This window comes from Trichechus manatus, unplaced genomic scaffold (genome assembly GCF_000243295.1).
Source record: "Trichechus manatus latirostris isolate Lorelei unplaced genomic scaffold, TriManLat1.0 scaffold00009, whole genome shotgun sequence".
NCBI lineage: Eukaryota > Metazoa > Chordata > Mammalia > Sirenia > Trichechidae > Trichechus > Trichechus manatus.
The window spans coordinates 4985779-5010319 of NW_004443945.1; the positions used below are offsets into that span (position 1 = coordinate 4985779).

The window sequence follows — 24541 nt, forward strand, 5'->3', positions numbered from 1 at the left end:
CCCACCATCCCAGTTTCTGCCTGCCTGGGGGCGTCTACCACAACAGAGGTGCCGAAGTGTTGAAAGATGGATATTTTTTATACACTTGGACCTCTAAGACAAGCCAGTTACTTTTGCTGGAGCTAAACAGAAGAAAGATCAATATGTTCCAACTCTAGAGGAATGATTGGCTGTACTGAACTTATTGACATTGGAATTTTCATGGTTTGTTTTGACAATTCATGTATTGTTGTCCTCTGTGCTGAGCTTAGAATCCAACCTCCATGTGTGAGGCCAACTCTTCTGATAGTAAACTTTGTTGTTTTCCTCTCAGTGGGGCTCAGGTATTCTAAGTAAACCCTTGTGTTCTCCTTACCAAATTCCAGGTGAAAAGGTTCCCACAGTCGTTATTATCTACAGACACCTGGACTAGGTGAGCCTGCCAGTGCTAAGACTCTGATGCCCAGAGGCGAGGAATCCAGCTCAGCAGCTCCCTCACAGAATCTTGTCTTAACAAGGTTGATTTCTGCCTGGCTCTGGGCCACAATGAACACCTTTACACCAATGGGGTGAGGGAAAGGGGCTTTCTGTTGTCAGTGGCTCAAATGGTTCATACCTGAGGCAGCCATTATCACAGGCTCCTCAGAGGAGGAGAGATAGGTTCCTGGACACCCACTTCATCTTTCCCCCTCCTTCTGAGGCTTGCCTCCACCCTCTGACTCTGCCCCTCCCAACTTTAGGCAGATAGGAAGAGGCCTCCAGACTGTCTCCCCCGTGCTCACAGCCTCTACCCGGGCCCACTCCTCCAATACTAAGCTAGTGAGGCCCAGGCTCCAGAGAGCCAAACTGAGACTTTTAACCTTTAGTCCACGCTGGAAGGTGGAGATGGACAGCAGGGCCAGGTCTTGTTGCTCCTCCGCATAGCGCACCAGGTACACATAGACAAGCTTCTTCACCTGGGGGGAGAGCAAGTTTCTAAGCAGGGGCTAGTGTCCCACCCCCTGAAATGTCATCACCCCCGCCAGCTGCCATGCATGGGGAAAAATTCTTCCTGTGCATGGAGCATCCCCAGTGTATCCTGGGTCCTTCATCCTGACCCACATGCAGTTCAGGGACATGTAGATAGTGTCTTCTCTTGGGCCATAGGACATTTCTGAGCAGGTCAGGCCCCCAAGAGCTGAACGGTTCCCTTCCTCACTCATAACTCAACTTGAGTTTATTCCTGGGGGTGGGGGATGAGGGATCCCTCACTGGGTAGTGCTTACCTCTATGTTCTTACAGGCCACGTTCTTCACCACAGCGGGAAACAGGTCTGAGGCATTCTTTCCACGGGCGATCATCTGGGGTGGTGGGGTCAGAGCAGAGGAAGAAAAAGAAGGGCAGAGGTACAGCACGATTAGGGAAGGGTCCACAAGGAGCCAAGGAGAGCTGCTCTCTGACACCCAGACCCTTCCCCTGAGGGGGGTCCCTCCTTCCCCCTTTACCGCCACAATCCTCTTCATGGCCTCCAGCTTGAGTGAATCCTTGTTGGTGTCCAGCATCTCCTTCAGGTCATCATGTCTGGTGGGAGGCACAATGGGTCAGCTGAGGGCACAGGGTTGGGGGGATCAATCAGGAGGATGCAGGCAGTTAGAAGGGACACAGGCCAGGGAAGGCTCAGGCAGGACCCCAACCAGAAGAGAGGGACCATAGTGGGGCTGCTGCTGCTGGTGCTGGTGGTGGTGCTGGTGATAAAGTACAGATCAGAGGGCTTGGGGTTGGGAGAAACATGTGAGTCAGCCAGGAACAGAGAGCCAGGAGACAAGAGGAAGGGTTTGGGGTGGGAAGAGGTATGGACCTTGTTCTGGAAACAGGGCCAGCTGGATAGATGGTAAGGGCCTGGAGCCAGTGGAAAGGAGACAGGGCATCAAAACAAGAGCAGGATGCCCTTGCCCTGCCTGAGTGTGTTCTCAGGTCCTGACCCCACAGACCCAACTGATTCCAAGAACGGGATGAATCCCAGAGACTCCACAGATGGCCTTACAACAAAAGTCCAGATCTGTCACTCAACATTCATTCAAGAAAGTTATAAAACCCCAATGGGAGACATAAAAGAAGATTTGAATAAACAACCCCTTGCACTGCCCTGGTGGCACGGTGGTTAAGAGCTCGGCTGCTAACCAAAAGGCAGGCAGTTCAAATCTACCAGCCGTTCCTTGGAAACTGTATGGGGCAGTTCTACTCTCTCCTGTAGGGTCGATATTTACTCAACGGCAACAGGTTTGTTTTGTTTTTTTGCACTTGGCTGAGGGGAATAAAGTTAGCACCCAAGCCAATACAAGGAGTCCATGGAATGTCTGTTAACACTTCAATGGGAGCATTTTGTCAGACTTCATGAAGTGACAGCAAAATTCATCTGGGAAAACAAATCAGTAGGTAAAAAAAATCCAGTAACTATTTTGGGGAAAAGAAGAAAATAATGGTAGCTCACCCTTCCGGGTTTCAAAACACAAAACACCATGACAACTAGAAAAGCTGTATGGCACCAGATTAAAAATAGAAAGTCAAAGGTCATAGCGGGAAATGTCATAAATGGATCTAAGTGGATACATTAGGAACAAATAATTCACCATGGAAGAAAGAACCTTTTTTCTTAAGTAAATGCTGTTGAGACAACTGCCGTGCAGCATAGAATTTTAACTTCTACACATACTTCATGCCAAAATAAATTCCACATCTGCTTACTTAAATTTTTTTTAAATGTGGAAGAGGAATGGTTTTTATTTTCAAGGGTCATAAAATTATCAGTGGCAAGATGTCTAGGTTTAATTTTTTTTTAACTTTGGTATGATAAAAACTGAAATTAAGAAGTAAGGTGGTACAAAGGAGCCCTGGTGGTGCAGTGGTTAAGCACTCAGCTGCTAACTGAAAGGTCAGAGGTTTGAACCCACTAGCCACTCTGCCAGAGAAAGATGTGGCAGTCTGCTTCCATAAAGATTACAGCCTTGGAAACCTTATGAGGCAGTTCTACTCTGTCCTATAGGGTTGCTATGAGTCGGAATCAACTCGACGGCAGTGGGTAAGGTGGTACAAATGGTTAACATGCTCGGCTGCTAACCAAAAGGTTGGAGGTTCAAGTCTACCCAGAGACACCTCAGAAAAAGGCCTGGTGATCTCCTTCTGAAAAAGCAACCACTGAAAGCCCTATGGAACACAGTTCTACTCTGACACACATGGGGTCGCCATGAGTCAGAATCAACTCCACGGGAACTGGTGGTTTTTTGTTTTTTAAGGCAGCAAAAGGGAAATATTTGGGGTATGGTGGATAAAAGTTGAATATTCAAAACAAATAAAGATCTGATATAAATCTATAAGGTCCATATCCAGTATTCACTGCCAGGGCTAGCACAAGACAACCCACCACCTGCTTGCCCCTGCAGGCAGATGAAGCCCTGAGCTGGTGCTCCCTAGTCAGGAGGGGAACATGAACTGGTTATTTCTTGGCTAGGCACCCTTGTGCATTGAACAACCTACCCAACCATACTTGGAGGTCCTGGGACTGGTAGTCAAAGAAGTGAACAGAGAATTTTCAATAAACCCATGGAAAAATGTGTGTATACGCAGCTGATGGGGTTGTAGGACACCTGGTGCACTCATATGTTTCCACAATAATTCCAAAATGTGGTGAACAGCTGTGTGTGTGGACCTCTAATCTCCAAGACCACATTCTGATCACACACAAGGAGAGTCCCAAGCCTGCACAAAGATTTTGACCCAGGTGCAAGAACCTGGCCTTGGGAAGTATCATCAATGGTAGAAATTAAAAAGCTATATGTGCAGAGTTAGTGAAACATTTAGAAACAATAGAAAGTCAGAAATTGGGGGTAGCAATATTAGGAGGGAGTCCTGGTGGTGCAGTAGTTAAGAGCTTGGCTGCTAACCAAAGTGGTTAAGAGGTCAGCAGTTCGAATCCACCAGCCACTCCTTGGAAACCCTATGGGGCAGTTCTACTCTGTCCTGTAGGGTTGTCATGAGTCAGAATCGACTCAGCAGCAACGGGTTACCGAATATTAGGAGAGGGAAGGTCAAGATAAACATGACTGCTGCTGATGCTGAGAAATAAGAGATAAATGCTAAGAGGAAAAGAAGAACCCAATACAAACACACCTAGTCACAGTGCTGGAAACCCTGGTGGTGTAGTGGTTAAGAGCTATGGCTGTTAACCAAAAGGTCAGCAGTTCAAATCCACCAGGTGCTCCTTGGAAACCCTATGGGGCAGTTCTACTCTGTCCTATAGGGTCACTATGAGTCAGAATCGACAGCAGTGGATTTTTTTTTTTTTTTTTAGTCACAGTGCTGCAGAAATGCACAAGTGCCTCGCTGGATAAAATCACAAAGGACAGAAGGGCTGGTAAGAAGCTGATGTTCCAAGGATTTTAGAAAGTGTCTTTCCTGAAGAGATTTTTTATGGAAAGCAAAGTAAAAAGATGATGCCTTCCAGAACACAGAGGCCTTGCTAGCTGCCAGATGAGAGCAGAAAAAGGTATCCAACCCTGGCCACATTGATCTAAAATTTGCTGACCTAGGGGAATGCTGCCAAAACCAGAGGTCACCTTCTATTCTCCTATGGACAAGCCAGGGCCAGAAGACAACCACCTTGTCACCCCCCAAACAGATCAGGCTGCCAGTTCCTAAGGGACAGCTGGAGTGTGTAGAGTTACAGACCATTGGCTGGGTGGGAGCAGCACTGAGGGTCTGAGCAGAATGACAGGGCTGGGCATCAACTTCCCCAATTTACAAATGTACACCATTGTACTCCAGGGTCCCCCATACATACACGCAGTCAGCACACACACCCTACAGACACCTACATACCCCAACACCCCCACCAAACACATAGCACCAACACACCCCCTGCCACCCACATGTATCACAGATGCTCCCACGTCTCCCCCACAGACATACGCACACCTCACAGACACACCTACAACCTCCATGACACACCCACAGACATACCTCGCCCCACAGACACACCTACAACACCCAGAGACACACATAACCAACCAGTAACCAGTTGCCATTGAGTCAATTCCGATTCATGGCAACCCCATGTGTGTCAGAGTAGAACTGTGCTCCATGAGGTTTTCAATGGCTAATTTTTCGGACGTAGATAGCCAGGGCTGTCTCCTAAGACACCTCTGGGTGGACTTGAACCTCCAACTGTTCAGTCAGCAACCAAGCACATTAACCATTAACTTCCACAAAACACCACCAGACACATCTACAATGCACACAGAAACACACCCATACACATCTCTCTACACACAGATACAGTCTTCACACTTAAACACCTACACACCTATAGACGCTCACGCAGCCTACCTACACACCCCTACAGACACCCACCAACACGCACATCCCCAGAGACACACATGCCTCACAGAAACACACCCACACTCCTAGACGTACACAAACACAACAGTCACACCACCTATACAACACCTTTTTGATAAACTCAGTCACTCATTCAGCAAAATGGCCAGTAGAGTCCTAGTTGAGATCCTTGATGATAAGTTCAGGCTCCAAAGATCAAATACATCCAGCCTCAGGGGTCGTCTGACCTCCTTCAGGGGGGTCAGGTGGGTGTCACTACACAGGCCCAGTGTCCTCACCTGTCACCTGGGCGTGGCTTCCCACTGGGCTTCAGTGGGAGGCAGTCAGAGATCTCCCAGACTCTTAGAACTAAGGGTTTGCTCCAAAGTGGACTTCCTCACACCTGGGTGTCCTCACCACACCCACAAATGTCACAGACTCATGTCAAATGCGTAAGCCCCAGGGCATGCACTGGGGCACCCATACCACTCCCACTCACCCACCCAAGCACACACATTCCAGGTTGCTGAAGGCTTAGGCCCTGGGCAAAGGAATGGAGGGAAGGAGGGACCAGGGGGTGTAAAGCAGACATAGCACAGGCAGGATTGATGGTCAGGCCACGGGCACCCCTCCCTGCATACCCCCAACACAGACAGCAGCACTCCTCCGGGGTTAGACCACCCTGAGTCTTCCCTTCCTTGCTCCTAGCAGCTTATATTCCCAAGAGGGAGAGGAAGGGAGAGATGCCAGCAATACCCTAAGGCTGTGAAATGTGAATCTGCCATGGTCAGATCCCCTTACACTACTCTCCCTCTGACCTCATCCCTGTTCTGGCCTGAGGGACCTCCCCTGGGGTACCTGGAGACAGCTAAGGGCTACAACAAGGCATTTGAGGCCAGTCATGCTCACCTCCCCTGACCTGCACCCACCTCTTTCCCCTCCCCACCCAAGTTCCAACCCACTAGCAGAGAATAGGCTGGCTGTGCTCAATGTGCGCTTTATCCTGTCCCTGACTCCACCCAGAGCCCAACCAGCCAGGACCTGGGGAGAGGAAAAGATCAAGGTGGGACCTCAACCCTTAGATATTTGACCCTTCTCCTCCCCTCAGTCTGCAGAAGGTTATGCTCATCTGCTCCCAGTCATACTCTCAGCCCCCCATACTGTGTCCCCTGTGCAAACCACCCCCCAACCTGCAGCCTAAACGCCAGCCCAGTCCTCTTTCACCTGAGAAGGTGGGACTTGTAGGAGTCTGGGCTGCCAGTGGCCTTTGCCTTCCTGGCTGGGTGGGGGCCCCGGGGGTCCCTTCTAAGGGCCTTCCTGGCTGGGTGGGGCCCCAGGGGTCCCTCTATACCGTAGTAGCTGGATCTGGCTCTGGCCTTGGCCATGCTCTGGGCCAGGACCTTCCAGGGACGCTTCTGGGGTTGTGTCTTCCTCCGGGGCCTGCAGCCACCGAAGCTCCTCGGGCTGAAGGGCCTGGTACCAGGGTGGGGGCCCACCTTCGGGGGCCAGCACAGGGCTGGCAGCCTCCTGATCAGCCCCACAGGGCCCCCTGGCCCCTGGCCTCACTGCGGCCCCCGGGAGCTGCAGGAATCGCTGCATCGAGCGCCAGGTCCTGCTCAGGGATGAGACTGAGTTGACCAGGAGCCAAGGCTGCTCGTCATCACTGTCACCAGATGGCCCGCCCCCGAAACTGAGAAACCGGACACTGGCAGGGAGGAAGGCTCTGGTTTCCTTGGCAGTGCTCAGTAGCAAGACCTCAGGAGGGGGAGGAGGGCGGGACTGGGGACTAGGCCTCCACAAGTCTCAGAGGAGGGTCAGGGAGTTGATCCAGTGGTTGATGCCTCACCTCCACTCCCACACCACAGCTGATCTCAGCCTCGCAGAACTGCTCTTCCTCGGAAACCTCACATACACTTCACTCTGATCCCAACCCTCTTGATCCTCGCCTGTCTTTCCACAGTCAGTTCCTTGATTTCTTCCTTCCTATCAGCCTTCTCTCACCTGTACCTCCTTACTACCTGGCCTAGGCCCCAGTCCATCCCTCCAAATGCTCTCACTCATGTCCTTGGCCTTCTTGTCCCACTGTCCTCCACTGCCCCTACCCTGCCAGGGGTGGCTGGCCGGCTTTATACACCATGAGTATTCCAAACCTCCTCGCCCCTCAAGTCCCCACCCATAGCCTTGCCTTCACTCTTAACATAATTTCACTACCTGCTTCTCACACAAAATGAAAGGCCTGAGACAAAATCCTCTGCAGCTCCCTGCCCCAGACTCATATACATCTACACTCTCCTCTCCTCCTTTCCTCTTCCCTCTGGGGCAGAGTCTTCCCACTCAGTTCTGTAACTCTCCTCTCCCATCAACTCAGGGCTCTGGAGCCTCTTTTATTCCCTTGAGTCTCTCCCACACTACTGGCTCCTTCCCATCAGCAGTTAAACTTTATCTAGTCTCCCACCCTAACAATAAACAAATAAAAATAACAACAAAAATAAAATAACCAAACTTCCTTGAACTGATGTTCTCCTCCAGCAGCTCTTTCTCACTCTCCCCTCTATAGTCAAATGTTTTGAAAACAAAATTTCCATTCACTGTGTTTTGTTTATTTACCTACTATTTCATCCTCTATTCATTTTAATCTGGCTTTAGATGCTGATGAATTTAGGCTGACGGGTCAAGATGTTTGCAACTTGCATTTAAATGGTTCAGCCCTCTCCCTGCCCCCCCCCCCAAAAAAAAACTATATGGTTAGAAAAAACAACAACCAAACCAATTGCCATGGAGTCAACTTGGACTCATGGCGATCCCACGTATGTCAGAGTAGAACTGTGCTCCGTGGGATTTTCAATGGTTGATTTATATATACATGGTTAGAGAAAGCAAATATGGCAAAATCTCAATGACTGTTGAATCTAGATGAAGCATACCCAGGTGTTCATTGTATTATTCATTCAACTTTCTTGTATGTTTAAAATTGTTCATAATAGAATGTTGGGGAAAAAAATAACCTAGTTCCCACTCTCCTCACTTCATAAGAACTGGTCTCCCAGGGCAGGCAGTGGGGAGTACAGGGAGTGGGGGGGGGTGGTGGTATGACCTCCTACTTATCAGACCTAATGGTTATGAATCTCTTTCCTTGTTTTACTTGAGCTCAACGGGCAATGACACTACTGACCACTTCCTCCTTCTTGAAACCACACTATTTATTTCCCTCTGCCTTTTGATTCACTTCTCCATTCGCTTCAAACACTTCCTTCCTGTTCTCTGGTCACCCCTAATGCTGGAGTCCTCAGGGTTCAGACTTAGGCCTTGTCTGAACTCATTTTATACACTCTCCCTGGGTGATCTTCACTTCCTCAACATTATTTTCCCCAAATTTGTTTGTAACATCTTTATTTCCGATTACAATGAATATCACCACCATGTATCCAGTTGCCTGAGCTGGTAATCTGAGTATTATCTCTGTCTTTCCAGCCCCCCTCCCCTATCCAATTGATCATCAGGTCTGTGGCTTCTACCTCCACAAACCAGAAAACCAAACCCATTGCCGTCGAGTCAGTCAATTCTGACTCATAGCTACCTCCACAGTGGCCCTCAAATCCTCTGCCACTCCTCTAGTCAAGGGCACCTTCATGTCTAGACTGTCAACTTCAGCACAGCCCTCACTTGTCTCTGGCCTTCAGTCCAGCTCACCTCCAATCTCTTCATAATCCAGCCTGTGATCCTTCTAAAATGCAAACCTGCTTAGAACCCTTTGAGAGCCCCCCTCCCCCATCCTGGCAGTACCCACCCTTGTTGTGGCCACTCCAGTGGCTTGCACTGTGATTCTGGCCACAGTGTACTTGCACCTACTAAATCTGTGGCCTTCATCTCCCAACCTTTGTTCAAGCTCTTTCCTCTGCCTGGAAATCCCTGTCTCCCCCCTCCCTACTCTCCAGAGCCAGGAACAAACTCCTTTCACACCTCCCTCCCGCTGCCCCCACTACAACCCAATTATCATGGACTGTTTCCTCATCTGTGTTCCCCTTTAGAGCAACTTGAGGACAAGGACTGTCTCTTGTTCACAGCTCTATCACCAGTGACTAGCAAGGACGGGTACCAAACCAAACCCATTGCCGTCCAGTTGATTCTGACTCATGGTGACCCATGTGGTACAGAATAGAACTGCTCCATAGGGTTTTCTTGGCTGTAACCTCTAAGGAAGCAGATCCCCAGGCCTTTCTTCTGTGGTGCTGCTGGGTGGGTTTGAACTGCCAACCTTTAGGTTAGTAGCTGAGTGCAAACCGTTTTCATCACCTAGGGACCTCTGGACTTGGCACAGTAGGCCCTTAATAAATGCTTGTTTCAGAATTTAAGAATAAACAGATGAAAGAACGAATGAGAATCTAAGGCGGGGGGGGGGGGGAGAAGAGAAGTTGAGACAGGGAATATAGGTGTGGAGCGGAAGTGGGAGTGCCAGATGGGAGGCGGGGATGAGAGCAAGGGGACCTGAAGAAGGGGAAATGAACTTGTAGGAGGTGCCAGGCCTGGGAGGTTCTGGGTCTAGGTCCAAGGCCTGCCTTCCTGGAGGGACCCCAGGCTCAAGCTCGCCCACTGTGACCCTTCCTCCATGTTGTTTTGGAGCCAACCAGGCCTAGCCTTAAAAGAGGTGGGGGAACAGCCGGTGATCAAACCCCACAAACAGGGGAAACCTGGGTCGGGCGAGTGGGTGGTGCCGAAGCAGAGCTGTCTGGCCCACCCCCCACCAGCCTCCAACCTTCCCCCACTTCCCGGGTCCCAGGCCACCCCTCCAAGGAAGGGTGCTGACGTGGAGAGCGGAGGGAGGGATAATGAGGGTGAGAAGGGGCCGCGTCCGCCAGGGCCTGCCACGGGAGGGGGGCTTGCCGCAAGAAGGAGGGCTCCTGCCGCGGGCGGGGGGCTGGGCGGGGCCAGGGCCGGGCCGCGCGGCCGGGTCCGGGCGCTGTCCATGGTGCCAGAGAGGACCGCCGAAGCCGGGCCCGGGCGCCGGTGTGGAGGCCGGGCCCCTTCGCCGACCCTCTCGGCGAGCTCCCTCACCGCTTGTAGTCGGAGGAGAAGATGCCGCCGCTCGCCGGGTCGTGGCCATACTCGGGCTCCCCGGGGCCGGCGGAGCCGCCCTTGTCTTCGCTGTAGGCGGGGGCGGCCGACATGGGGCGGCCGGGAGAGGGCTTCTCTGGGGAGGAGAGCGGCCGAGGCTCCGCTGGGGCGGAGAAAGGGAGCGCAGGTCGGACCCGCGAGGTCGGCGGCGCGGCCGGGTCTCTGCAGAAGCCGCAATCTGCGGAGGCGGAAGCCGCGCGCGGATTTATCAATCAGGCCCGCGCGCTGAGCTTCTTAAAGGCGCCGGCGCCCGCGGGGCGGAGGGCGTGCCCGCGGAGGGGGGCGGGAGGGGGCGGTGCGGCAGGGTCTGGCCCCGCCCCAACCCTCAGCAATCCCCTCCTCGCCTAAAAACGATTCTTGTCTTTTAAAGGGACTAGATACACCTCCAGGTCTGGGGGCGAGTGGAGGTTGCTGGGCTGACGATAGGGCGCCGTTTCGAAGGATACAGACCACTTGCCCCCGTCCCTTGACAACCTGAGCTCGTGGAACGGGCCCTAGGGGCTCCGCTCATCCCAGACACGTGCGCGTTTGTTCACCCACACAGATGGAGGAAGAGGGAAGGCTGAAGGGAAGGTTGAGCCTGCAAACCGGCGGGTCCGAGGGCGGGAAGGAGGCACCGCACAAGGGACTCATCCAAAGATATAAGGATGCTCCCTCTCTCCGCCCCTATTTTTCCTTCAGAATCTGGACTTTGGTTTCTCAGCGGGAAGCCAGGAGGCTTCCTGGAGGTAGTGAAATTTGAGAAGGGAGGGCTGTTGTAGAAGCGGCGAAAGAGCGCATAGTGGGCTGAGGACCGAGAGATGGGGAGAAGACAGAGAGGACTGTGAACCCCGAGTTCAGCTTTGAAGAACATTTTAATGGCCCCTTTTGAAACCCTCACGCCCACCCAGGAGGGCCCGAGGTCCACGCCTAGTCCATGAACACGTCCACCGACACCTAACGAGGAATGGAAGGGGAGGGCTGTTAGGGTCTGGTGAGACCGCCAGAACTCCCGGGTCCTGCGAGGCCTCCATCTCAGCACCCGAGGCCCGAGGCACCCCAGGGAAGGACGGCCTGGATCAGAGGAAATGTAGTGAATAGAGCAAGAAGAAGGGGTAAGATCTCGTTGGGCCTGAGTTTGGGCGTTAGTGGGCTGAACGTCAGTTTAATAGGTGTGGCCGGGATCTGTGAGTTGGGGCCTGACGCCTTCCTGGAGTGGGCTCACTCATAACGGCTTCAGAAGGGCAGAACTTCGATGGGTAGGCGTACCTAGTCTGGGTCTGGGGGCTCTGCGTTTGCCAGGGTAAAACAGATCTTGAGGTTTGAAGGAACGTGGCCTTCGTGGGGAAGGGGAGGGTCTGAATCTTTCAGGAGTGCGTTGGTTAGCCGGCTCCGGAGGGGTGTTATGGTCCTGCATTGGTAGCAGCGCTGCGCTCACCGAGCCACTGGGTCTCCTATGTATGTGCAGAGATTCCAGGCCAGGAATCGGGCCAAGCAGACGCAGTGCGAAGTGCACGCAGTTACTACGCGTGGGGTGGTAGAGAGGCGGGTCCGCGTCCATGGCCTCGCGCAGGCGTCCCTCCAGTGCTGTGGATCCACACCTACGCGTCTACGCAGCACGCGCCAGCACGCGCCAGAGGGAGTGAGAGCGCAGCCGTGGGCGCTGGCCCTATTTAGACACAACGACTTCCCGGGAGCCTAGAAACATGTGGGGTCCACGACCCTCGGGATTCCTGCCTGCGGGACTGCCAGATGGATGTGGATCAGAGCCAGACTTAGGTCCCAGTACCCCAGGCGTCAGACCCTCTGGCCCTCATCTTCATGATCCTGCACCGCCGCTTCCTGGGACCTGGGGGCCCTAAGCCCCACGCTGTGTGCTCAAACTCACATCTTCAGACACCCTCAGCCCCTCAGCCCAGGACGAAATCTCCACCCCCATGTGGCCCGCCCACTGGTGAGGCATGGCTTGCCTGGGCAGCCACTCTTTGTTGTTTTGGCCTTGGATTTCAGCTGGAGGCACTCACCCTCAAAGTGGATGATCTCTCCCTGGCCGCAGTACACGCCCACGTCGGCCCCGCACCAGCGTCCTGTAGGGGACAACGGCCTGAACAGGAAGACGTCTCCTGGCTCTGGCTCGCTGCCCTCCAACTCCACGGCCTTGAAATGCTGACCCAGTAAGGCCTCAGACAGGAAGAACTTAATGGTGCTGACTACCCCAGTCAGGGCCTGGGAAGAGAAAGGGACCAGACCGCTGGGCGTTTGCACAGGCTGAGGTGAAGGAGGAGCTGGGTCTTTCTACTGACCATTGTTAGATGGTCCAACCAAGGCTCAGGGAGACCTCCCTTCACTGCCACACACTTCTGCTCTATTCAAAGGAACTCCAGACCCCTGGACATCACGGATAAATCCTGCCCCGAGCCACCTCTGAGAACCCCTTAGTTTCCAGCAATTGGAAACTTCTCCCCATTGAACACTATCTCCCAATTTCAGATTCCAGCCACTCCATTCTCTTCCCCTCCCCCTCCTCCAGGGCACCCTTTCCCCAACCACCTCCCATCTTGCCCCTTCCTGGAGGCAAGACCAAGGACTGGGTCTCAGCTGGTACCTGGGTTGAGCAGAAGACCTAAAGAAACAGTGAAATATGGGTGAGATCTGAGACGAGGGCAGGCATCTCCTCCCAAGTCTGGGTGGAGAAAGACCCCTCCAACAACTTCAGCAGCAAAAGTCCATTGAGCTGCTGCTCATTTGATCCTTAATACAATCTTACAAGATGGGTACAGTATCCCCATTTTCAAGATAAGGAAACTGAGGCTCACAGGGGTTATGTGTTCCTGGAAGACTCAGGTAGGGTGACTCCTGTGCCCTGTCTACTAAAGATCAGCTATTTACATCCTTTTCTTCTATAAGGAGGTGAGAAATCAGTTTAGTGCAGGTTTCTCCTGTTTTGATTGGGAGCAAAGGGCTTTCGGGACTTGGGAGGATGGCCCGGTTCCCTGGATTGAGCCTCAGCTTTGGTCTCAGAGAGGGTCTGAGATAGGGGGTGAAGGTAGGTCCTGCTGGGCACTGAGCATAGCCCATCAACCTCAGGGTTACTTTGTTGGAAGGACAGTTGACTCCAGCAGATTTGACCTTGAGTGGAAAAGGACCCATATAAAAAGAGGAGCAGGGCTGCCCAAGCCCACACTGCACCTTTGTGTCATTTTAGAAACGTGGTCCTTTTTTTAGGTATGTGCAGTCTTCTGCCAAGACACTGACATGACCAGTGACATATGGCTAGGATTTCAGCTCCACTCACTCCCTAGTCAGGTACCTTTGTGCAGTGAACACCCTCCACAACTGTACTCAGAAGGGCTGGTGATGGGGACCGAGTCCTCCCAGAAAGTGGAGCTACCCTTAGGCAGGGGTAGCACCCACAGTCACTGTAGGCTAAAATGCAGAGGAAAACTTCTGGGTAGCATGCTGCCAGAGGAGCAGGAGGGCCCTGTGAGTGACCCACTTGAGCTCAGAAGCACCCCAGTGAGCATTGCTTCACAGCTCTTGCTCTCCTCAAACTTGATGGGAGATGCCTGCCATGCACAGACTGGCAGGGGAGGCAGGAGACCAGTCCAGAGCAGCAGGCTAAGCCCTGGGTATTGTGAAGATGGAGTTAGAACCTTGGCTGGATCAGATACTGAGAGCAGTAGGAATTCTGAAACCTTGGCAACTTCCCTTCAGTTTGCCTGCATGGAATGAAAGGGCCCATGGCCTTTTTTCCAGGCTTGTCTGTCCTACTGTCCAGTAAGGCCTAAGGGACAAAGGAAATTACCTAACTTTTCTCAGCCTCAGTTTCCTTATGTAGAAAATAGAGACAGCATCCCATAGGGAGCTGGCACCAAGGCTAAGCCCAGGTGGGTCAAGCATGTACTTGCAGGTACTCATAGGAACCCTTATGCCAAGCCCAGCCTGTGTCCTTTTAATCCACTGACCCCATGGCTCAGTGGCCTCTGTCATGAGATGCTCCCCTTACACCCCTCCCCCTCACTGGGAGGCAGCTTGAGGATGACTTTGGGTTATACTGGGAGGAGGCCCCGTGTGCCCCACCCATGCACACAGAGGGACCCAAGAAAAGCAGTCTGAGTATGATTGAGTATAGGGGTGGTGGTTAGGTCAGGCTGAGGGGAGATGAGGCTGAAAGGTCCTGAACACTTGGGATCTCCATTATTTATTTTCACGGAGGGAGCAGGATCCCCTTCCTCCAGGCAGGCTGCCAGCCACTACTATGGTTCACTGTGTCTCTCCTCTTTTCCCTTCTTGCCCAGTCCAAAATATTCTCTCCTTGTTTCTGAATGAGTCTCATTTTCCCAGACTGGGAGCTGTGGAAGACTCAGGTAGGGTGACAGACTTATCCCTGTTTGCCTGGGATTTTCTACGTCTAAATATTAGAAATCCTATGTCCTGACAACCCAGGAAAACCTGGGTGGTTGATCACCCTAGGCTCAGGTCTCTACCCTCTTCTGTCCCTCTTGACTTCAGGAGAGTGAATGGAGCACCCAGTCATGTGAACAGCCCTTTTGGCCCTAGGTCATGCTGTCCTGCAGTCCACCAGATGGAAAGGCACCTAGGTTGCTGCCTCCCCTTCCCCATACGCATTGGACCAAGCAGAAGTCACAGCCATAGAAAAGGGTGGACTGTGCTGGCTCCTGTTGGGCAGTGTGCATCACTCCTGGGGAGATGAGCTGAGGGCTTCTGCTCCGGTTACCTGGGATTTGAAACTCATCTAGGAAGAAAAGAATCTACCATCACCACCTAGCCAATGAGGAGGTGAGGGTCAAAGCCAACCCCCTTCACTCCTTTTCCCCTTGGGCTCTGCTCTCTGCCTGTGGGATTGTATGTCTGTCTGTAAGGGTGTGATTATGCATTTGGTGTGCCCATGAGTCTGCACTCGAACGAACGCTGGACACAGGACTGGGAAACCTAGCACTGGCTGTGCCACTTCTCTATGTGGAACATCAAATAAGTCCCTTCCTCTCTCTGGGCCTCAGCTTCCTCATCTATGAACTGGGGACAGTAGGCATGGAGGGCTGGCATCACAGGGCCATTGTGAGGCACTGAGGGCTCTTTGTGAGCTGGACAACAAGAGAAGGGCAGGGCTTGTTTATCTACCTCCTGAACGTGAAGAGTTGGGCATCAGGGGAGGAGGGGTGGGGGAGTGCGTCTTTCCTCCACACTAGTGCTCTCAGCTCAGAGGAGAAGAACAAAGAGCCCTCAGAGGCTGGCCACGTCCCTGTGACCTCTGCCTCAGACCGCTCAGGGAATCACCCAGCTGGAAAAGCCCTGGAGAGCAGGGACCCACCCTTGACTCTCCCCTCTGAAAGTTCCTCAGTGGGGTGGGGGTGGGGAGGCACTTTGGTCACCTTTAGGCTGGTGCCCTGGACTTTGAGTTAGGGTCTGGATGAGGAGACGGGATCTGGATCCACATGTGGTGCTCCATCCATAACGATAACAACACGTACAGGCAGTCCCCAGATTACAAACAAGATCCATTCCTATCTGTCTTTAAGTTGAATTTGTACGTAAAGTCGGAAGTTAGGTATGTTGATATCTAATGTCAGTTAGTCAAATATTTGTCTTGGTATATAATATATAGTGTACCTTTCTATGCATAAAAAACATGAAACACTTCCAGATACACTAAAACATCTTTAACATAATAATACAGTAATAATAATAATGTTTTGATACACATGGCAAAGTAGCACTCATTTGTTATTATGAACCATTATATGTACCTCAAATTCTTAATGTAATAGGCTTTTTTCATAACTAAAGGTCATATACTGGTCGTTGGTAACCCTGGGGACTGCCTGTATTACAAAAACTGTGCTAAAGCACCATTTAACCCTAACAACCATGTCATGATAGATACTGTTGTTATCATTCCCATTTTACAGATGGGGAAACCAAGCCTTAGAGAGGTTGCCAAGGTTGCACAGTTAGAAAGTGGCAGATCCAGGACTCAAATCCAGGGGGTCTGGCTCCAGTATCCATACCATTGCACTATGCTATCCTGCCTTTCTAATGCTGCCAACACATGAGCGCCACAAACCTCATCCCCCACACCTCACCCCACCACCAGAGAGTATCCCTGTATCCTTCTTGACTTGGAGAAACAGCCACTCTTCCATTTGTATTTTCATTGAGCCAAGCCAGTTTTCTTTGTAAGAAAGAAAAGGAGCAAAGCCCTGGAGCAGTGAGAAAGAACCCAGGGACAGAGCTTCCCAATCTCAGGGCACCTGGCCTGATAGCACTGCCTACTCCATTGAGACTCCGTGCTAGGGGCCTGAACTCTCCCTCTTCTCACCCTCACTGAGACTTAGAAGAGAACAGATCAAGGAAGGTGACCCTGTGGCTGGGGGGTGGGGATGACAGGCATTCTATCTGGTGCCTGGGGCTTTGCCCCTACCCCCAGAGCTGGGCACCTGCAGGACCTCAACCCTGTGGGGCCAGTGTGGTAGCCCTTGGCGCTGTGGTATAGTCTGGCCTGAGCTTCCAGCCCCTGTCTTCACTCTGTAGGTAAGCCCTGGACAGAGTGCCTCTGTGGGAGGCAAGGCTTTGAGGTCACTACTCCCAGCTAGCTACCTTCAGCCAGAACATGGGTCAGGGCCTCTCTGCTGGGCAGAGCAGGTGCTTCCCTTGAGCCCCCAGCACACCTGCTCTGGCCTGCCTTCCCTTGGAGAGCCTTTGGGCACCCCCTCCCTCCTGGTGCAGAGTGATCCCACCTGAATCCCAACCCCTAGCCCAAACAGCTCACCTCGGTAGCGGCCAGGCTCCACAGCTTGCTGGGTGCTCTTCCTCTGTGGCTAGAGCAGGGAGGATCTGTCCACCCCTCAGGCAGATAAAGGGGCCTAGCAGGAAGCCCTGAGGCCCTGTTCTGAGCATTGCTGCCTAAGTGACCTTAGCCAGGCCAGTCATATGGCACCACTCCCTTCCGCAGCAGATCTGGGGCCAGGTGGGAAGCCAAAGACTGAAACTAGGGTCTAGGGCAGGTAATTGCTACCTTCAGCCACCCTCTCTCCCCTCCTTCTGGCATTCTGCTCTTCCCTGGACCTACCTGTGCCAGCACTGCTGGCAGTCTGCCTTCTCCCCTCACTGGCCTCCAGGGAACCAAGACGCCTATCTCCACCCCATTGTGGTCAGAGAACAAACTCTGTATGTTTTCAATCCCTTTAAATTGGTCTATATTGGTGAACGTACCATGTGCACTTGAAAATGTTTATTCTGCAGATTTAGGGTATAGTATTCTATGAATCAGGAGCCCTGGTGGCGCAGTGGTTAAGAGCGCAGCTGCTAACCAAAAAAGTCAGCAGTTCAAATCCACCAGCTGCTCCTTGGAAACTCTATGGAGCAGTTCTACTCTGTCCTTTGGGTCGCTATGAGTCGGAAATGGCAATGAGTTTGGGTTTTTTTTGGTTTATTCTATAAATATTAAATTTTTTTGGTTGGTAATATTCAGATCACCTAAGTATTTACTGATTTTTTTGGTATAGTTTTGCTATCAGTTGCTATGAGATGGGTGTTAAAACGTCTCACTATAATTCTGAGATTGTTTATTTCTCCCTTTAATTCTGTCAGTTTTTGCTTCACAGAGTATATATGTATGTGTATTAGGTACATATACATTTTTTTCAACAATTTCCACATGTATAATTCAGTGACATTGATTACATTCTTAAAGTTATACAACCATTATCTTTACCCTTTTCCAAATTATGCTAACACCATTAACATAAACTCAATGCCCCCTTGGCAAAAACTCCTCTTGCCCCCTTCCTCCCACCCTTGGTAACCACTAATGATCTTTGGTTTCTATATATTTGCTTATTTCATATAAGTGAGATCATACACTATTTGTACTTTTGCGACTGACTTATTCAGTATAATGTTTTCAAGGTTCATCCATGTTGTGGCATGCATCAGGACTTCATTCCTCTTTATGGAGGAGTAATATTCCATTGTATGTATGTACCATATTTTGTTTATCCATTCATCTGTTGGTGGACATTTCAGTTGTTTCCACCTTTTGGCTATTGGGAAAAGTGCTGTAATGAACATGGGTGTGCAAGTTTCTGTTTATATTCCTGCTTTCACTTCTTCTGAGAGGTACATATATATTTTATGATTGTTAGGTCTTTCTGATGATTTTAACTTTTTTATCATTATGAATAACCCTTCTTACTTTTTGTTTTGAAATCTATTTTATCTAATATTATGCTTACTATTTGCAAGTATATCTTTTACCATCTGTTTGCTTTCGATCTATCTGTGTCTATATTTAAACTGCATTTCTTGTAGACAAAATATAGTTGAATCCTGCTTTTTTCATTCATTTGGACAATCTCTGCCTTTTAATTGCACTATTTGGTCCATAGATACTTAATGTAATAATTGACGTAGTTAGATTTAGGTCTACCATGTTATTATCTCTTTTCTGTTTTTCCCTTCTATTTTTGTTCCTTTGTTCTCCCTTTCCTGCCGTCTTTTTGTTGTATTTGACTACTTTATCTATTGACATTTAGCTCTTTGTCTTATATTTTAGTGGTTTCTCTAGGGATTTAAATATGACTTTTTTACAATCTACTTAGAGATAATATTGTACCATTTTACATAAAACATAGAAACCTTGTAACCATATAAGTCCATCCACCACCACCTCCTGCCCCTTCCTTTATATTTTTCATATGCATTATATCTGCCTATATTATAAACCCCTCAAGATAATGTTATTTTTTTTTTTTTGCTTTGAACTGTCCTGTGTATTTTAAAGAAAGAAGAAAAAATACTTTATATTTACTCAGATATTAACCATTTCTGATCCTCTTCATTCATTCTTGAATATCTAAGATTTTCTCTGGTTTTCCTTTCAGCCTAAAGGATTTTTTTCAGTCCATTTCTTGTGGTATAGGTCTACTGGTGAAGAATTATCTTTTTTTTAAATCTGAAAACATCTTTATTTCATGGTAATTTATTCTACTGGATACAGAATTCTGTCTTGACGGCCTTTTTCTTTCATCACTTTATAGATTTTTTTCCCACTCTTGTCTAACCTTCATAGATTCAGGTAAGAAGTCAGTGATAACTCAAATAGTTCTTCTCCAGTAGGTCAAGTGTCATTGATCTTTGGCTTTCAAGATTGTCTCTTTATCTTTGTTTTCAGAAGTTTGATTATGATGTGCCCAGGGGAGGCTTCTTCATACTTATCCTGTTGCGGTTCCCTGAGATTTTTGAATCTGTATATGTTTGTCTTTCACCAAATTTGGGAATTTTCCCTATTATTCACTCAGTTCAGTTAATACTGTCCTCTTAATATTATTCAATAGGCCATTTTTTCCAATCTTTTTTCTAGTTTCTTGACTGAGATATATCTTGATATTTCTTTGAGTTCATTGACCCTTTCTTCTGACACCTCTAATTTGTTAAAATCCACTCATTGCATTTCTAATTTTTATTTATTTTCAGTTCCAGAATTTATACTTTTAAAATAGTTTTATTTTCTCTAGTGAGATTACTCATCCATTTATTCTTTATGACTATCTTTTCCTTTAAAACTTGGTAGGTATTTATAACAGCTGCTTTCAAGATTTTGTTTATGAATTCTAACATCTGGATTGTCTTGTTGTCTATTTCCATTGACTGGCTTTTCTATTGACTTTGAGTCACGTTTTCTGTTTTCTTTGTATGTTTTTTTTCCTAAAGTCTTTGTTTCTGTTCCAGAATCCCCCCCAGAATACCACATTACATTTGGTTGTCATGTATCTTTAGGTTCCTCTTCTTACCGTGGTTTTGTCATTTGCCTAGTGACTAATATGTTGAACATCTTTTTTGCTTATTTGCTATCTGTATAATCCCTTTGGTAAAGTGTCTGTTTGTATTTTGCCTATTGCTTTATTGAGATATAATTAATATACCAAAAACTTCACCATTTTGAAATATACAATTCAGTGCTTTTTAATATGTTCACAAGTTGTACAACCATCACCACTAATAACAAAACATTTTCATCACCCCCAAAACACCCCATATCCATAAGCAGTCACTCTTCAATCCCCCTTTTTCCCAGCTGCTAACAACCATTATCTACTTTCTGTTTCTGTGGGTTTGCTTATTTTGGACTTTTCATATAAAAAGAATTATACAATATGTGGTCTTTTGTTTCTGGCTTCTTTTAACTTAGCATAATGTCTTCAAGGTTCATCCATGTTGTAGCATATATCAATAGCTCATTCTTTTATATGACTAAATAGTATTCCACTGTACAGATATACCACAGTTTGTTTATCCATTCATCAGCTGATGAACATTTGGGTTGTTTCCTCTTTTTGGTTAATATGAATCATGCTTCTATAAATATTAATGTACAAGTTTTTGTTTGAACATATGTTTTCAGTTCTCTTGGGTATATACCTAGGAGGGAAATTGTTGTGTCATATGGTAATTCTATTTTTAACTTTTTGAGGAACCACCAAACTGCTGTCCACAGCGGCTGTACCATTTTATATTCCCACCAGCGATGTATGAGGGCTCCAATTTGGCAATATCCTTTCAACACTTTTTATTTTATATCTTATTCATTTTGTTTCATTTTATGGCTACCCTAGTGAGTGTGAAGTGGTATCTCATTGTAGTTTTGATTTGCATTTCCCTAATGATGTGGAGCATCTTTTCATGTGCTTATTGGCCATTTGAATATCTTTGGAGAAATGTCTCCCCAACATCTTTGCCCATTTTTAAATTGGGTTGTTTGTGTTTTTACTGCTAAGTTATAAGAGTTCTTAATATACTCTGGATACTAGACTCTTATCAGATGTATGGATTGCAAATATTTTCTCCCATTTTGTAGGCTGTCTTTTCACAGCCTTGATAAGTGTCCATTGATGCACAAAATTTTCTCATTTTGATAAAGTCCAATTTATCTGTTTTTTCTTCGGTTGTTTGTGCTTTTGGTGTCAACATGTCTATCCTTATGCCAGTACCACACTGTCTTGATTACTGTAACTTTGTGGTAGGTTTGAAATTGGGAAGTGTGAGTCTCCAACTTTGTTTTTCTATATCAAGATTGTTTTGACGATTTAGGGTTCCTTGCAATTCCATCTGAATTTTAGGATCAGCTTGTCCATTTCTGCAAAAAAGCCATCTGGAGTGTTGATAGGGATTGTGTGGACCCTGTAGATCATTTTGGGTAGTATTCCCATCTTAACAATGTTAAGTCTTCCAGTTCTTGAACACAAGATATCTTTTCTTTTATTTAGGTCTTCTTTAATTTCTTTCAACAATGTTTTGTAGTTTTCAGCATACAAGTCTTGCACTTCTTTGTGATTCTTCAGTATTCTTTTTGATGCTGTTATGAATGGAATTGTTTTCTTAATTTCATTTTAGGTTGTTCATTTCTGTGGTTGCCGTTGTTAGATGCTGTCGAGTTGGTTCTGACTCAATAGTGACCCCATGTACAACAGAACGAAACACTGCCTCGTCCTGTGCCATCCTCAATGGTTTCTGCATTTGAGCTCATTGTTAGAGCCACTGTGTCAGTCCATCTTGTCGAAGATTTTCCTCTTTCTCGCTGACATTCTACCTTACCATGCATGAGATCCTTCTCCAGGGACTGGTCCCTCCTGATAACATGTCCAAAGTACATGAGACAAAATCTGGCCATTCTTACTTCCAAGGAGCACTCTGGCTGTACTTCTTCCGATACAGATTTGTTTGTTCTTCTGGCAGTCCATGGTATATTCAATATTCTTTGCCAACGCCATATAACAAAGGCATCAATTCTTCTTTAGTCTTCCTTATTCATTGTCCAGCTTTCACATGCATATGAGGTGATTGAAAGGATCATGGGTTGGGTCAGGCACATCTTAGTCCTCAAAGTGACATCCTTGCTTCTTAACACTTTAAAGAGGTCTTTTGCAGCAGATTTATCCATTGCAATGTGTCATTTGATTTCTTGACTGCTACTTCCATGGGCGTTGATTGTGGATCCAAGTAAAATGAAATCTTTGACAATTTCAATCTTTTCTCCATTTATCAGGATGTTCTTTATTGGTCCAGTTGTGAGGATTTTTGTTTTCTTTATGTTGAGATGTAATCCGTACTGAAGGTTGTAGTCTTTGATCTTCATCAGTAAGTGCTTCAAGTCCTCTTCGCTTTCCGCAAGTAAGATTGTGTCATCTGCATATCGCAGGTTGTTAATGAGTCTTCTGCCAGTCCTGATGCCGTGTTCTTCTTCATATAGTTCAACTTCTCAGACTATTTCCTCAGCATACAAATTGAATAAGTATGGTGAAAGGATACAACCCTGACGCACACCTTTCCCGATTTTAAACCACGCAGTATCCCCTTGTTCTGTTCGAATGACTGCCTCTTGGTCTTTGTACAGGTTCCACATGAGCACAATTCAGTGTTCTGGGATTCCCATTCTTTGCAGTGTTATCCATAATTTGTTACAATACACACAGTCGAATGCCTTTGTGTAGTCAATAAAAAACACAGGTAAACATCTTTCTGGTATCCTTTGTTTCAGCCAAGATTCATCTGACATCGGCAATGATATCCCTTGTTCCACATCCTCTTCTGAATCTGACTTGAATTTCTGGCAGTTCCCTGTCGATGTACTGCTGCAACCTCTTTTGAATGATCTTCAGCAAAATTTTACTTGGATGTGATATTAATGATATTGTTTGATAATTTCCACATTCTGCTGGATTACCTTTCTTTAGAATGGGCACAAATATGGATCTTTTCTAGTCAGTCGGCCAGGTAGCTGTCTTCCAGATTTCTTGGCATAGACGAGTGAGCACCTCTAGCGCTGCCCCTGTTTGTTAAAACATCTCAGTTGGTATTCTGTCAATTTCTGGAACCTTGTTTTTCCCCAGTGCCTTCAGTGCAGTTTGGACTTCTTCTTTTAATACCATTGGTTCTTGATCATGTGTTACCTCCTGAAATGGTTGACTGCCAACCAATTCTTTTTGGTACAGTGATTCTGTGCATTCCTTCCATCTTCTTATGATGTTTCCTGTGCCTTTCAATATTTTGCCTATAGAATCCTTCAAAATTGCAACTTGAGGCTTGAGAAATGCTGAGCGTGTCCTTCTCTTTTGGTTTTCTAACTCAAAGTTGTTGCAAATTTCATTATAATACTTTACTTTGTCTTTTCAAGCTGCCCTTGAAAATCTTCTGTTCAGCTTTTCTACTTCATCATTTCTTCCTTTCACTTTAGCTACTCTAAGTTCAGGAGCATATTTCAGAGTCTCTTCTGACACCCATTTTGGTCATTTCTTTCTCTCCCATCTTTTAATGACCTTTTTGCTTTCTTCATGTGTGATATCCTTGATGTCTTCCCACAACTCTTACTGGTTCTTCGGTCATTAGTGTTCAATGTGTCAAATCTATTCTTGAGATGGTCTCTAAATTCAGGTGGAATATACTCAAGGTCATACTTTGGCTCTCGTGAACTTGCAGTAATTGTCTTCAGCTTCAACTTGAACTTGTACACGAGCAATTGATGGTCTGTTCCACAGTTAGCCCCTGGCATTGTTCTGATTGGCTATATTGAGCTTCTCCATTATCTTTTTCCACAGATGTAGTTGATTTGATTCCTGTGTATTCCATCTGGCTTGGTCCACGTGTATAGTTGCTGTTTATGTTGTTGAAAAAAGGTATTTGCAATGAAGAAGTCATTGGTCTTGCAAAATTATATCACGCGATCTCTGGCATGAAGAGATGAAGAAAGAATCCTAAAAGCTTCCACCAAGGAGCAAAACACACTAGATACAAAGACATGATCAAATTGGGATCAGTCTTACAGGCAACACTGGATGTTAGAAGACAATAGAGAAATATCTTCAAAGTTCTGACAGAAAATGAATTTGAATTTCAATTCTATGCAGGACAACCTAGAATTTAAACACAATGGCAAAACAAAATTTCACAGATAGGACTTAGAAAGTTACCATAAAATATATCTAAAAGAACTACTCAAGCAAAACAAATAAAACTTACAGAGAAGACATAGGATGCAAGAATAAATAGTAAAACTGACAGTAATACTGACATTTATTAGTCTGAATGATGTTGATAACTGATG

The 24541-nt window shown here is 47.6% G+C and overlaps 1 protein-coding gene across 3 annotated transcripts in view; it reads right to left on the reverse strand.

The window, feature by feature from the left end:
• The window catches only part of AP3B2 (adaptor related protein complex 3 subunit beta 2), a 32001-nt gene extending 21316 nt beyond the window's left edge, over positions 1-10685 (reverse strand). For 2 of the 3 annotated variants that reach the window (XM_004370668.2, XM_004370667.2), the window contains exons 1-4: positions 10384-10685; positions 1464-1539; positions 1245-1319; positions 840-935 (exon numbers count right to left, since the gene is read on the reverse strand). In XM_004370668.2, coding sequence (XP_004370725.1) covers positions 840-935; positions 1245-1319; positions 1464-1539; positions 10384-10496 — 360 coding nt within the window. In that variant the 5' untranslated portion in view covers positions 10497-10685. The remainder of the gene's footprint in view (positions 1-839; positions 936-1244; positions 1320-1463; positions 1540-10383) is intronic. The other variant, XM_004370669.2, reaches the window with a different exon arrangement.
• Positions 10686-24541: the final 13856 nt, after the last annotated feature.